At 47.3% G+C, this 15,244-nt stretch overlaps 1 protein-coding gene across 6 annotated transcripts in view; it reads left to right on the top strand.

Moving 5' to 3' along the window:
• Positions 1-5,526: 5,526 nt before the first annotated feature.
• Positions 5,527-15,244, top strand: part of CRTC1 (CREB regulated transcription coactivator 1) — a 47,006-nt gene continuing 37,288 nt past the window's right edge. For all 6 annotated transcript variants that reach the window (XM_054181906.1, XM_054181909.1, XM_054181910.1 and 3 more), the window contains exon 1: positions 5,527-5,713. In XM_054181906.1, the coding sequence (XP_054037881.1) occupies positions 5,588-5,713 (126 nt within the window). In that variant the 5' untranslated portion in view covers positions 5,527-5,587. The remainder of the gene's footprint in view (positions 5,714-15,244) is intronic.

The raw sequence follows: 15,244 nt of genomic DNA on the forward strand, positions 1-15,244 counted from the left end.
CGTGCTCCTGCTCGACTGGGAGTGAAATGATTGTGACTCAGGAGGTGTCCAAATTTGGCTGGTGTGTTTGACTGTTCATCAGCAAAAAATACCTGTACCTGCAAAAAAATATACTGAACTCTCTTTCAACGTTACATTTTATTTTATTTTTTAATACCCTCAGCATGAAAATTAGGCCTTTAACTTGTAGGTAAACATCCGTCCTAAGGCATGGAAGAAGCAGAGCTTGGTTTTGCGCTGGGATGTGCAGCAGAGGAGCAGGCAGGGAGTTGGCTCCCGGAGCCTGCGAGCCACAGCTGAAGCGGGTGGTTCATGGTACTGTATTTCTGCTGGAGTTTAGTAGGAGAGAGCGGGACAAGGCCTGGCGCTTGTGCAGTGTCACACCAGGGATTGTTCCCTACCCTGGAACTGCTTTATTATACACAAGTGCTCGGGAAACGTTGGCAAAAAACTTTGGATTTCAAATCTGTTACTTGTGACCCTTTTAGCACACGTCTCTGAAGCTGAACCGTTAGACTTAGAAAATATTTTCTGCTACTTTATATATAGAATATCACCAAATTCTCCGAACTTGGACTTGACAGAAGGCTATGGAAGGAACCGTCTTGCTCTCTGACATGCTTCTCTGCCTAATCTACGGTCTGATTTGCAATGCTGTAATCTCTTAGTGGTAAAAAAGTATTTCCCGGTTTCCTGTTTGTTTCACTAAAGCACACGGTTCTTACCGGTGCCTCCTTTTTAGCGCTGACTGTGAATATACCCGCATAGAAGACTTTGCCTGCCATCCGAGTGTTATCTTTGGAAAGACACGAAGTGGCTGCCGCTTCGCCGGCTCACCGCATCACCTTAGCATCAGGGGAATACGGTTTGCTTCAGTGTGGCGGGAGGCCAAGCTCTGATTCTGGGAAAAATAACCGTAACAGAATCCTCTGCGTGGTTGCCAAAGTATTTCAAAGCAGCAGAAGATAGGACTTGTAGAAAGGAGAAGAATATCTTTTAGCGGCCAGTGTTTGCTCGCTTTCTGTGATTTTTAGAATTTACAGGGAATGGTAAAAAAAAAACCTAAACTGGAAGGATGACAAGGGAATACTGGTGTAGAGAGCAGAACTGCGAGCTGGTCTGCTTGGACTGCTCAGCAGATTCGATGAGTGGTGCAGAGGGGGTAAGTCAGGTGCTTTTAAATTAAAGGAATGGTCACAAATTCCAAGTGAAACAGGAGAATGTTTTCCGACTGAAAGCACAGTTTGCAGCTCAGTTCAAAATAGTGTTGGAACTAGGGACGTGGTGGACTTCACAGGATATTCTTCTCTGAGGATAATGGGAACATCAACAGGAACATTAAGTAGGAAGTGTGAGAGATCAAAATCTTTGTGTCTGTAGGGGGGAAAAAAAAAAGTCAGCTGATTTGTCGATCAAGGCACAAGCTCATGCTGTCTGCTGTTGTGTAAGTTGTTCAACCTCACACCTTCCTCTGCAGCCTCTAAGGGAGAATACGCGAGTGGCTGGATCTCGTCTGCCAGAGCGATTCCAAAGGACTTGGAGGATAACAAAGGAGCGATAAGTAAACACAACCTCCTCCCCGCAACCCCCTTGCTCTCGCCTGCATCTGCTCGAAGAAGCTGCAGGTTGCTCAGCGAGGAGTTGTCTGCAGCAAAAGCAGATGTGAACACAACAGCCCGGTCCTCCAATGACTCTTTGTTTGCTTCAGAGCAAAGCTCTGATTCTCAGTTACAAGAAACTTGTTCATAACGCGTCTGGAAGGCTGGGGGAGATAGAGCTGCTGTCTCGGGGGATCCCATCGCGGCTTTCGAGCGAGATCAAGTTGTTCTCACATGGCCCCATATGTGCTCAAGGTGAAGACGGCAGGAGACATAAATAATACTTATGGTATGAGCTCATAATTTTGTCAAATGCATGGCATATCTCCTTCGGTGGAGGAAGAAGGAAACCTGGCACCCGTCTAAAATGTCTCCTTGCCAGTGCCTTAATGCAGTCAAGATTTACATTGTCTGCTGGGTCATGCACTTAGCAGCCATTCAGATCCACCCACACCCCAAAACGTGGAGCCGTGAGTGGGTGAGAAATTCCAGAAGCAACTCGGCAAACACAAATGTTGTATTGAAGGGACGTTTTGTTACGCAAACTGTTTTAAAATCGGAGAATTGAAGAACAGAAGCAGGGTCCAGGTTGCACGCTGGAGTTCAATCTGATAAAGCTGCGCAGGCGAAACAATAAGAAAAGGGAGTCGTCTTGAGGGAGGAAGTTGTAACCCCCCCTCCCTGGCCATCTGCGTTCCTTCCCTGCGAATCACAAGCAGGAGCAGCCGTCGGAGGGGAGATTTTGCAGCCGTCGGAGGGGAGATTTCACTCTCTTCAATCTCGGGAGACCCAAGAGGGGAAAATTTATCAAGTTTCATCTTAGGCACTTAATCTTTTGGTGCTGTAGAAGAGGCAGAGTGGCAGCCGGGTCTCTAGATGTTTGATATTACCACCTATGGTATTAAATCCAGGTTAACTCAACAAATTATTTATCATCGTCTTGCTTCTCAAGCGAAAACAATGTGGACAATAGGTATCTCAGTGTTAAATCTTTATGATTGATATGCTTTTAGCACGACAGGCCAATTTTGCAGGTCATATGCCGTTCATGTACACAGCTAGAGGGTATTTAACTGAATATGCGTGCTGGTTGTTTATTCCCGGTGAAAAATGCAAGAAGTGGTTAGACTAACATCTGTCAGGAATGACAGAGGAAGGGCTGATCCTGCCAGCGCCTGGATGTTCTTTTAAATCCCAGCTCTGTTTTCTGCGATGGTATCTCCCACCGCGGTATAAACTTGTAAGTGCAAGTTGGCAACTAGAATTTAGGGTAGGACGTGACTTTGGCTAATGCTAATCCCGACAGTTGCTGAACTGAGTTTCATCCATCCATCTCTAACAGCCTTGCAGTGGTGGATAATTATAATCTCTTATTTTTCCATGGGCAGGAAATGCTTATAAATGACTGGTAAACTGACTGAAGCAAGGCCACAAAGGTGATCAGTAGTGGAAGTCAGAGCAGTCTAACTTCTTTGATCTGGTAGCTCAGCCGTGACGGGATTTGGTTACTGGAGCAAGCACCGTTCAGGGGCAGAGCGATGCACCAAAAAAAAAAGGAGAGTGTCCACTTTGTCTCTGTCGCTCTGTAGAAAAGAAAGTGTAAAGGGCAACGCGTGGGTGTTGGGAAACAGTCCTGTCAGGATTTATTACTGCCTAATGCGTGTGTCCTGCATATCGCAGTGCTTTGCACCCAGCTGATGTTAACACAGCTGGAATCAATGGCTTAGCAGCCTCAGCTTGTGTTTCGAAACAGCTGCACTGCCTCGAACTGCCCGCTCGCGTCCCACCGGGTCAGCTCTGCCCGTCGTCCCGTCCCCGGGGCAGATGCGCTGCGTCCCACACACATCCCTGGCAGCGTCGGCCAAGGTCCCGACTCCTCGGGGAGGGGAAACGGCTCTCCGGCGGTGTTGACGTAGAGTTGGTGTTCACCGAGAAGAAGTTCTGCGTACGCGGAACGCCGCGGGAGAGGGAGAAGGGTGGAGCTGGATGTGCTTGCAGGAGTTTGGCAGCAAAGACACAGTTGCGTGGGGAGACTGCACTGCTGTGTTCTGCAGAGTTCAGCACAGAGCTGCGGTGGCATCTTCCACTTTGTGGTACAACGCACCTAAACGGATCAGGAAAATGGGAGACTTTCCCAATTCCTAAACCTTTGCCAGAAATTCTTTACTTGGTATCCTGGTGCTAGATTTCCGCTGTACAGGTATTGCCTGTCTCATAGCTTCACCTATCTTATCGTGCAGGAGGAGACAGCAATTGCAGAGTAGGAACTGTTGCTTATCTTAAAAGACTTAGCAATGAATGCGTAGCTTGTTTTCCTCTCCCTTTCTCTCCCTGCTGCACACGCTGCTCCGTTGACCGCTGGCAGGCGGGTGAACAGAAGCTGGCTCTCTTTCTCACCTCGTGCCTCAGCAGAGTCCAGCCTGATCTGTGTGAGGTGCTGGGACGACTGGTTTGTTCAGAAAATTCTTCCAAGTCCATTTTCTGAAGGAGGGAAAAACCTCTCAGTGATTTTAGACAGGAAAAAAAAAAAAAAAGTAAAATTGAGGGTTTAGATTTTTTGGTTAAAATATACGTGGGTTTTTAGAGATTTGGGATTTACCTCCCACTTCAGAGTAAGGTCTTTGCTATTTAAGTGCCCAGTGGGGACACATGAAGAAACAACCACCTGGCATCACCCATTCATCCCTCACCAACCAGGCCAAGCACAGGGTCCTGCACCTGGGTGGAGGCAATCCCAGGCACAAATCCAGGCTGGGCGGAGAATGGCTGGAGAGCAGCCCCGAGGAGAAGGGCTGGGGGCTGTTGGTGGATGAAAAGCTCCACGTTGAGCTGGCAACATGCGCTGGCAGCCCAGAACCCCCCCGCACCCTGGGCTGCATCCCCAGCAGCGTGGGCAGCAGGGCGAGGGGGGATTCTGCCCCTCTGCTGCGCTCGGGGGAGACCCCCCTGCAGTGCTGCCTCCAGCGCTGGGGCACCGACAGCAAAAGGACATGGAGCTGTTGGAGCGGGGCCAGAGGAGGCCCCGGAGATGCTGGGAGGGCTGGAGCCCCTCTGCTGGGAGGACAGGCTGAGAGAGCTGGGGGGGTTCAGCCTGGAGAAGAGAAGGCTCCGGGGAGACCTTGGAGCCCCTTCCAGTCCCTAAAGGGGCTCCAGGAAAGCTGGGGAGGGACTCTGGAGCAGGGAGGGGAGCCGTGGGACGAGGGGGAAGGGTTTTACACTGACAGAGGGGAGATTGAGGTGAGATATCGGGAAGAAATTGTTTGCTGTGAGGGTGGTGAGCCCCTGGCCCAGGTTGCCCAGAGAAGCTGTGGCTGCCCCATCCCTGGAGGGGTTCAAGGCCAGGTTGGACGGGGCTTGGAGCAGCCTGGGCTGGTGGGAGGTGTCCCTGCCCAGGGCAGGGGGGGGGCACTGCATAATCTTTAAGGTCCCTTCCAAACCATTGCATGGTTCGACTCTGGCCCCGCGGCCCGGCCTGCCGCGGAGGCGACCGCGGGCGTGAAGCCTTTTGCCGCGGGAGCTCCCTCAGCCGCGACGCACGGGGCCTGCCCCAAGACGCCTGGCCCGGCCGGGGCAGCATAGAGGCGGGGCAGCACAGAGGCGGGGATGCCCACAAGCTCCGGAGAAGCACGCTACGGCCCCAAGCGAGCCGCCACCCCCGGGCGAGGCCACCGCGATGGCGGGGGCCGGCGGAGGGACACCGGAGCCGCCGCCGCCTCAGGGAGCCCGGCCGGCCGCGCGCATGCGCGTCGCGCGCCCCCTCCCCACGCACGTCGCCGGGGAAGCCCCTCCACTGCGCACGCGCGCCGCCTCCCGCGCGCGCCGCCGTCGCCGCCGCGCATGCGCCCCTCCGCCCCCTCACCGCCCCCTCCCGCCCCGCGCCGCCGCCGCGCAGGCGCCCTGCGCGCCCCCCCCCCGCCCGCCCCGCCGGCCCGCCCGGCGCATGCGCGTCGCCCCCTCCGGCGCGGGGAGGGGGATGCGGACGGGGGAAGATGGCGGCCTCGAACAACCCGCGGAAATTCAGCGAGAAGATCGCGCTGCACAACCAGAAGCAGGCGGAGGAGACGGCGGCCTTCGAGGAGGTCATGAAGGACCTGAGCCTGACCCGCGCCCACCGGGTGAGACGGCCCCGCCCGCGCCCGCGCGCGACCCCCCCCCCCTCCGCCGCCGCCGCCGCCTGCCCGCCGCGCGCGCCCCCGGTGGAGGCGGGCGAGGGGGGGAGGGGGAGGGGCGGTGCCCCCCGCGGAGCCCCTCGGCCCGGGGGCAGCGGCGGCGCGCGGCGGGCGGGGCGGCGGGCAGCGCCCCCTGGCGGGGGCGGGCGGCGCCCTTGGTGCGGGGCGGGAGCCCCCCCCCTCCCGCCATCACCCCCCACCCCTCGGTTTCCCCGGTACCGGAGCATCCTCCGGAGAGCGGCACCGGGGCGGGTCTGGTGTGTGTATGTGGGAGTCCCCGGTCCCTCCATCGGAGGGGGGGCTCTGCCTCTGGGCAGCCCCCTCACGTCCCTACGCCCCCTCCTATGTGCCGGGGGGACCTCTCTCGTCTGGGACGGGTCTGAGGGGGCGCCCGGTTCCTCACCCCGGGACAGGCCCCGATCTGAGGAGGATCCTGGTTCCACACCCTGGGTCTGAGGGGGGGTCCCGGTTCCTCACCCGATATAGGCCCGGGTCTGAGGGGGGGGACGCCCTCAGTTCTTCACTCTGGGATAGGCCCCGATCTGAGGGGGTTCCGGTTCCTTTGCCCAGGTCTGAGGGGTGGGTCCCGGTTCTTCACCTGGGACTGAGGTGGGGGTCCCGATTCCTCACCCAGGTCTGAGGGTCGGTCCCAGTTCCTTACCCCAGGACAGGCCCGGATTGGGGCAGGGGGTCCCAGCCTTGCACCCCCCTGCCTAAGGAGCGCTTCCCTGAGGGCCCTACGGAACACCCCCGGCTCCCTCAGGTATGGAGGGCAGGCTGCTGCCCCGGCCGCCCCCCGGTAAAGCCCCTATTTCCCCGCTGCGGGGGCGTGCGGGCACCGAGTGCCCACGGGAGTGCAGAGACCCGGCGGGAGCTGCCGGGACTTGGGTGTCACTAATGTTGTTCCTGTTACACTCCGGTTGTCGTAGGTGCAAATTGCTGCACTTCCAAATCCTCCCTGGCTTCTGGTGTCTCTGCAAAGCCCATCAGCAGAAATTCACAGCGTAACAAATGCCTTTTCTGGTTTCGGTGTAGGGATGTCAGAGCTTTTCTCTATGGTTTTTGTCTCACCTGCTTAGGTCAACGTTTTTGTTTTAAACTGTCTAAAGAAAATTTACGATCTTGGTTGTGGTTGAACCTTCGTGGGAATGGGAACAAGAGAACCTGCAGTCGGCTTTGCAGTAAAATGTTTCCTTTTATTCCTCCATGTCAGGATAGGGGTAAATATTTGTTTTGAATTGGTGGTGCTGCTGGTGAGATGTAAAAGAAAGGCTTGCTGCTGCTGTCAGCTGCTGCTTGGGAAGGCGTGGGGCTGAAGCTTTGTTCATGCTGAACTATTTGTTGATGTTTCATAGAGGATGCTGTCAGAGTTACTGTTGGAGTTAGTTGAGAGCAGCGTGAGGACAATATAGAGACGTTTGCGGTCACTGAAGTTGTCTTGTTTCTTGCACCTCTGTCATGTAGCTCAGTACCCTGGGGTTTTGCCTTTTGGTGGTCAGTCCTCGGCTGCCACTCGAGAGCGGGGTGTTCTTGAGAGTTCTTGAAGTCTGCAATTACAGGTTGTCCTTCGATTAACTCTGACATTTAGCATTCACCTGCTGCAAGAAAAGTTGGAATCCTAATTCAGTTTCTCCCAAATCTGAGTGTTCCTAACCCAGGTTTTGCAGATGGAAACCCATCTCATTTTCAAGAACCTGGTATTGAGAAAAGGACCCAAGATGAATAAATTTTCTGAGGATTCTGGGTACTGAAGTGATGGAAACATTGACCAAATAGCTGAGTAAAATGTCTCCTTTGTAGACTTTTTCTTCTAAATTCCATGATTTCATCTGTGTTTAAAATGCAGTTAAAATGCAGCAAAAAGGGGTTAAGCACAACTTTGCTGTTTGCTCTCATTTTCGTTTGGCAACCAACACTTTGCTGTCAGTTTGAAAATGTGTTACTCAGTTTGTGGAAGCAGCCCAAAATTTCTGTTGCCTTTTCATTATTAGTAATTGTCTTTTTGCAATGTTTACCATCTTGTCTGTTTTATTGTTAGTTACTGGTGTAGCAGAGGCAGAGAACTACTGTTCCACCATTTCTTGTGCATACACATGCTGCTTCTGAGCTTGCTTTCTGACTTGGTAATCTTCCACCTATTTATGCTGTTTGGTCCATCTGAGATTTTTAAGTTATGATACATCTTTCTTGCCCAGGAGAAAACAGAGCATGATATTAACTCCTCCTTTCTCTACTGCCCTCACCATTCAGTTGGGGAAAAAAAGGAATACTTTTGAAAAATAAACCACTTTGGTTTCAAAAGTGTTCCCCTATTCTCGGGAGCAGCAAAGTCCTGTCTTTCAGCTGGCAAATTCAAGAATGCGTTTTAGCTTTTCTGGGAGACACAGGCCTTGTGAAGAGTTGTGGAGGTGGGTGGCCGACAGAAGCACTGGAGCTGCTTAATTGTCTTGTGAGTGGGACCTTAGTGTTTTTAATCCAGAGATTTCTGCAAGTCCTATAGTAACAAAGTGGGTGAGAAGAGGAGGAGGGTTTTTTTTTCTGCTGTGTGACATTGACTCCTGTATTTTACATGTGGTTCGCCTGCTTTCCTTTTTTTTTTACATGAAGCATGAAATATTAGGACCGCGCTGATTTCTGTGTTTTAAGGACAGGTTGTTTACCAGGGCCTACTCAATTTCTGTTGTAACACAGCCCAGTGATGCTTGCTGCATTGCATGTATTTACTCATACAAGGCTGTTGCTGCCCTTTAAGAATGTAATTAACAAAACATTAACATGCAGGATAACACAGATAGTGCCGAGCTCTTCAAATGCTAGAGGATGTAAGATTTTGAAGAAAATTTGGGTGTAGCTCATGACCTGCATTTTAAAGGTGGCTCTTGTTCGGTTGGTGATGTTCTCAGGTTTTCAGGCTTGTTTTTTTAATATATATTGTTAAAATCACTTAGTTCTGAGGGATTGCAGCCGGAGCTGTGTTTGAGCTCCCTCTTATGGACCTGCCAGTCTTACCTTAAAAAAAAAAGACCCCCCCCCAAACCCCTGATTCCAAAAACCTGCAACCGGTGCTGGCTCCCAGCCCCACCTGCCTGGAGAGCTGTGCTGATGTTGATGTTACTGGAGTGAAAACAGGGAAGAAAAACCAGGTTAATGGTGATGTTTGGAAGCACACTGCAAAATTCCAGCGCTACTTATCTAGTCTTTTCCTGCACAAAAAGCCCCCCATGCAGGCCACTTGCAGGTGTCTCAGTGAGCTACTACTAACAGCACTTCTGAAAAAGAGGATATTTAGTAATAACCTGTATTCCTCAGTGACACCAAATTTACTTTCTGTGTTCCCAAGTGCATAATTCAGTGATTTGTCAATCCATGTGATGGTGCTGTGACAGGGTTTGCTTGCGTATTTTTAGGTGTTATCAAAAGTTGCGTGTGCCTGTGTTGCTTTTTTCTGTTCTTTAAAAACTATGTGAAGAGTTGGTGTTTATGTTCAAAACCTGAATATTTTTAATGCAAAGATCCTGGTTTAATTTAATTTTTTCAAGTGGAATATATTGTAATGGCATAGCTATCCATAGATGGCCCTTTGACTGAAGTGAAAATGAAGTAAAACCCCCACAGTTTGTATTTGTGTATGTGTAAAACACATACACAGGCACACACCTCCCTGTAACAAAATTTGTATTTATGTATGAGACAGTTACTCATTTACTTGTTCCTACTGGCTGTGGAAGAGATCAAAATGTCTCTTTGTACATTCACAGATCGTCGTTCCATGTAGATAGTATGCAAAACAGTATTTAAAAGCTTAGTTAAATCAGGAATGCTAATCTGTGGTTTTAAAAATGAAAAACACTAATGATGATGACACAGTGTCGCAATGTTTCCTAATGTCTCCAGCATGTTTTTATTAAATAATTTGATAAAGAAGAAATTCATGACTACGTAATAGTATTCTTGAATGTCTGAAAGATATTAAAGAAATGCATCAAAATCAGGACTGAGCCCTCCAAGCACGGAGATTCACGCTTTCAGCTGGAAGTAGTTTTGGTCAATTTAATAGTATCATGAGTTTCTTTCAGAACAGAAATGTTAGTTTTGACTGCAAGCTCAAACGGTGTTGTTCTTCTTTGTTACTTTCCCAAATACGGGGTTTTGACCCTGAATTTGAGCATTTCCAGGCCAAGAAATAGGTTGCTTAGGCTTCATCCACGATTTTCTAACTTCTCTGATGAAGCGGGGCGCAGAACCAAGTCATTGGTTTCCGTACCGCCAAATACACTCCCCACATGGCAGCATCTGTACCACCAGCTGCGGGCATCGTCCTTTTGACACACACAGGCTGGGCGAGTAACTGCATTGAAGGCGCTGAAATAGCGGTGCGGCGCCGTTAATTCTTTGAAAGAATGATTGTAAAGCAGAGAGTGAAAATGCAGGGGTGAGCTCCCCGCAGGGGCACAAAGCATCTCTGTTCTGGTGCAACACTCGGCTTTCCTTACCTCGCCTGAGCTGTCCAAGGTAAACACGCGCCTCGGCTGCTGATACGCCATGCTGGAGAGCTCGCATTCTTCACTTAGCACTGTAATGTTTCTTCTGGTAAACCCAGTCGGGTTTTTGTTGTGTTTTTATTTTAAGGAGACAATGGCTTTTTTTATTATTACTCCATCATCGCCACGCGTTACAGCTGCTTGCTTCAGCTCTCACGCAAAGTCATTTTCTGTGCAGTGGCCAAGTCCGTCTGTTTTAGTGATGTAGCAAAGCTATGAAGGATCTGTAGGCGCGTGAAACTATGATTGTACAACCGCTGTATTTCAGTGTATTAATTGTAATTCACAGGATGAATGTGTGGAACTCAACTCGGTGTGCTGCGTTTCAAAGTTTTCTTTAGCTTCAGCAGTGGAGAGCGTTTGCAGTAATTTGTGTTTTTAGCAGCTACTCATTTAGTAAGAGAATACCTTCTCAAGGTTATGTACAGTCAGCTCTTCCAACTCTTTGAGGGTGATTTGGGGTTTTCCCTCGCAGTGAATTACTGAGCTGCAGAGCTGTTCTTGCAGAGGTGAGCTTTGCCTGTAGTTAAGAACCTGATAAGTTTTAGGTCTAGATACTGATTTTCTTGGTATTGTATTTACAAGCTGAAGTATGTAGTTTCGATGACTTTGAGTTATAGTTGCGAATACAGGAACTACAAACCTGCTGTAGAAGTTACAGACATGGCAAAACCATCAGTCAACAGGAGTTGATGCTGTGTTAGTCTGAATTATGTGCTGGCACCAGTAGAAGGGCAGAGGTAAACGAGCACTCTCTGCCTAAGTGAAGCGTTAGACCACAGAACAGTACAACAGGAATCGTTCCTTAAAGTATTTTTCAAGAATATTTTGTACTGAAAAATGATTGTAGTCACCATGTGGCCTATGCACAAACTCTCTTCAGTACCTGTTAGATGAACAGAAAGAGCTGTTCTTTACATAGCACAAAAAAAAAAAAAGGAGGGGGGGAAACCCCTAAGCCCTGGAAAGCCCATAATGTGATTGTGTAAGGACGTGGTGTTGAGAAACCTAACTACAGTTAAAAGCGGTTTTCAATCGGATGACTTTTTATTTGATTTTTTTTTTTACCATGTAAACTGCATTTTTATTTTTCTAACCATCTAACCTGTGCTGATTTGGAAATGTTAATTTTAATCTGCTGTTCATCAATCTGCTACTTCTAGCACTAACCATTTATTTTCAGTTTTATAATCAATTTATTGATGTCGTTGATTTTAGTGATGAAGCATTTACCGTACCTTATCAAAATCAAGACCCTAATTCTTTGCTGAGGCAGCAGCATGGTGCACGCTGAAGCTCCTCTGTTCTTTCTGTGTTAGTGCAAGCTCCAGCGTGGGTTGCATCAGGGGTAGACCATATTAAACCAGTGGATTTGGGGTTTCTTTGAGGTATGTTTAAGCCCTGGCAGTTTCCTGCTCTGCCCAGGCATGTAAGATGTTCTGTAAGAAACTACTGAGTGTTTCTAGATGCTTTCATTTTAGTGGTAATAAAATCTAATTTGGCAAAAAGCAGATATCTTCTCAAAAATTGTCAATAGGGATTTAAACAAAATGTCTTAAAGGCTAAATATTTGCCTTTGGTTTCTATTATCTATCCCTAATTGCAAAGGAGCATTTTCTTGGGCTGCGTTATAGCGATTTTGTCAGTCCCCCCGACAGCATCGATCAGTCTCTAATGGTATGTTCCACGCTGGCATCAATATTTTTGTGCCTAATGTAGGATCTGAAACTCAAGTATACTTCAGGGCACTTCCCAGCAAATGTAATACGCATCTTAAAAAAAAAATAAATAAACTTTTATTTTTTAAAGTAACATTTCTGGTTGCGATGGCTGGAATTGTACCCCGGTGTTTTTGTAGATGTGCTGGAGTAGCTGTTGCTTTGTAGCCGACAGGATTGGAGTAAGTGGGTGAAAAGAAGCAAACTCAAAATCTGGTAGATTTTTGGCGAACGTAAGCTTGCAGCAGTGTTTGCTATGTGACAGTGAGTGGTCGTGACCTTGGTGCTGCTTCCCCTTTTTTTCTTTTGGTCTAAACTACTTGCACTTGGATAAACAAATGCGGTCCCAAGGGCTTTGGTGTAAACTTGAGGTGGTAGCCAAACCTGTGAGTCTTTATTAAGTAATTAGCTAAGATTGGTGTATCTGATAGTGCGTAGGAGTTAATATTTAAAATGTTGCTTTAATTGGTTTTAAATGGTTTGCTTAGCACGTTTAGTGCCGTGTAAGTGATATCCAGGAATAAGATTTCTGTCAAGATCTCCACTGGTACTTGTTGAGCCAAACGAGCATTGCAAAAGTGCGTATTTGTCAACCAGGGATGTTTTTGTATGATCTCATTGGTACTTTATAAATTATAAAGTTGTAACTGAGTGTTGATAATAGTCTTGTTTTGCAAATTATTTCTTGGGAGCTGAAAATTCTTCCCCTTGTACCAGAACAATCCTTTGCAATAAAACAACAACAACACACACCCACAAAATATGAGTCTTAAATAATGAAGTAGAGGAGAATGAAATGAAGCGTTCTGGCTTGAGGCTTCAGTAATAATTCTACAGCGCTTCATGATCCTTGTCTAAAAGTCTGTATTTTACATGCAATTTTTCTTAATGTGCATTTTACTTTCTTGCCTGCTTGGTCTATCACTTTTCTCGAAGACCGGGAAAAGATCCTCTGTGATATCCCTGCCGGGCTACTCACTCGTGTTTTTTAGTATAGTTACTTATCACTACGTAGCAGTAAGATGTGTTAATGGCAGACTGCAGTTCTGTTAGATGAATTTTCAATTAATTTTGATATCAACTATTACTATTTATGTTAGTATTGTTTGCCTTAGACAGCTGAGGTCTCAAAGGGGAGGGAATTTGAGTTGGTTTTCCAGAATGTGTGTCTCTTTGGGCAGATGGTGATAGTTCTCAACTAAGAAAGTGTATCAGGTATTTGTGACCTGCCTTTCTGTACATTGGTGCCTCTTTAGACCTGTTGTAGAAGCAGCATCTTGCAGCAACATGAAGCTGTGCAGAAGATTTTTCCAGCTCTGGAGTCCTTAAGTGCTGTTTTGACATCCATAAACTGGATTAAGGGGGGGAAAAAACCATCAGTAGCAAAAAGGAAGGCAGCAATTCTTTAATATACTGACTTTTCATCTTTTTCTTTCCTTGCAAAATCTTATGTAGATTGTATTCATGGCATCCATTCAGCAGCCAGCAATTATTGGAGGTGTTATTGGGTTTCTCCTTGGTGTGTCTGTAAATGCAATGGACAAGGATTGTCCTTTTTGCAGTCTTTTATACATAATTCCCCAAGACCCTGTTCCCCCTCGCCACCTCGGTGGTGTTTCTCCACAAGTGAGGGAAGAACAAAAATAATATCTTAAATATTGTGTAAGTTTCCACCAGGTTACTCAGATTCAAATGTCTTATTGACCTTCTCATTGTAATTAGATTTTTGTCTTGTGTAGTGAAATGATTACATTGCACGAGCCTTTTGCATTCGAAGAATCTTGACTCTAATGGCAGATATTTTTAAAACCTAGAGAATTGTCTGATGCCTCATCTTAAGAGCTACGAACAATTTCTTGCGCTGTAATAGGACGGCTTAAGGTTGAGCTGCAGCAGGAGGAACTGTTGGAGGGAAGAAGATGCTGCAAAGGCCATGGTGGTTTTGGGGACCGGTGAAGTGTTGTCTTGGTGTCGTGGACTGAAGGTCATCCTGAAATGGCTTTCTTTGCGTGTGAACCGATGTGAGCCTTGGCAGGAGTCAAATCGCGCATTTATTCTGTACCAGTAGGTGTTTAACTGACCCAGCAGTGCTTGTGGCTACTGTCAGTGCAGAGTTAGGTGCTCTCCCAGTTGCTGATAAACCCCAAAGGGTGCAAACATGCCCCGCTTGTCTCCTGATTTATGGAACTCGTAGGGTTATGTAACTGAATTTTCATTCTTTAGCTAAAAATAAAAAATGGAACATAAAAGCTATTTTTGTCTTGCTTAATGAGGGCATCTCTGCTTTTATTTCATCTTTTCTGAGAATTTCAATAGGAGGAATGGGGATGGTTTAGGAACTTTTTTTTTAGACTGGATGTTCGTTCTCCGTCGTTCTCCTAAGCGTTGTCCATCACCCAGCAAAAAGATATATTGGCCTGCTCAGAATAAGTATTTTCTTTAAAAGTATGTTGTTAGATAATAATGATCATGAAAATTAATAGATTTTGAGAGCGTTGCACTAGATTTAAATATAGCAAAAAGAATTCTTTGCCTTCCGGACATCAAATAATCAATGAGCTTCAAGTATGAGTCCTTTCTGGTGTATTATATTGGATTATCAGCAACATACACGCCTTTCTCTTTTTGAAACGCTTTCAGAAAAGAAGGGTGGCATTTGCAGAACCGACACGGGATCTGGTTTGTTTTTAAAAGCAGTGCAAATCAGGTTTGGTTCATATTGTAGCTTTGCTTGGCGCGCTGCCCGGTGATAGAGCAGAACTCTGAAGAATAGTCACTATTTTAAGTCTCGAGTTGTGCTGTATCCTGTTTTTACTTGCTACTCAGTTGTGACTGTTAAGTTTTAAACAGTAAACCTTTGTTCACCAGAAATAGCAAAGTGTTTTTAAGCGCAGAGTGACGGCCTGTGTATTAAATTTTATTTTTTTACTTATTATTATTAATTTATTTATTCAAATTCTGCAAGGTGTGTTCTTACTGATTCTTTGCCTGCAAACCCCAAAACATTAAATAGTTCACATTAGTTCATTTTTTGGAGAAAGTTAAATGCAGCTAATGCTTAAAGTTCTGCTGGTGTAAAACAGAAATAAATAATAATAAAAAAATATTGCAGCATTAAATGCTGCTATCTTCTTCCCTCTCCCCTTCCTCTTTCTCCGCAAAAGTTAAATATGCCGGTTTGTTCTCCTTCAGGTTCACGAGAAAAAGGGGGTTTGATT

The sequence above is a fragment of the Rissa tridactyla genome, chromosome 22 (genome assembly GCF_028500815.1).
Source record: "Rissa tridactyla isolate bRisTri1 chromosome 22, bRisTri1.patW.cur.20221130, whole genome shotgun sequence".
Taxonomy (NCBI): Eukaryota; Metazoa; Chordata; class Aves; order Charadriiformes; family Laridae; genus Rissa; species Rissa tridactyla.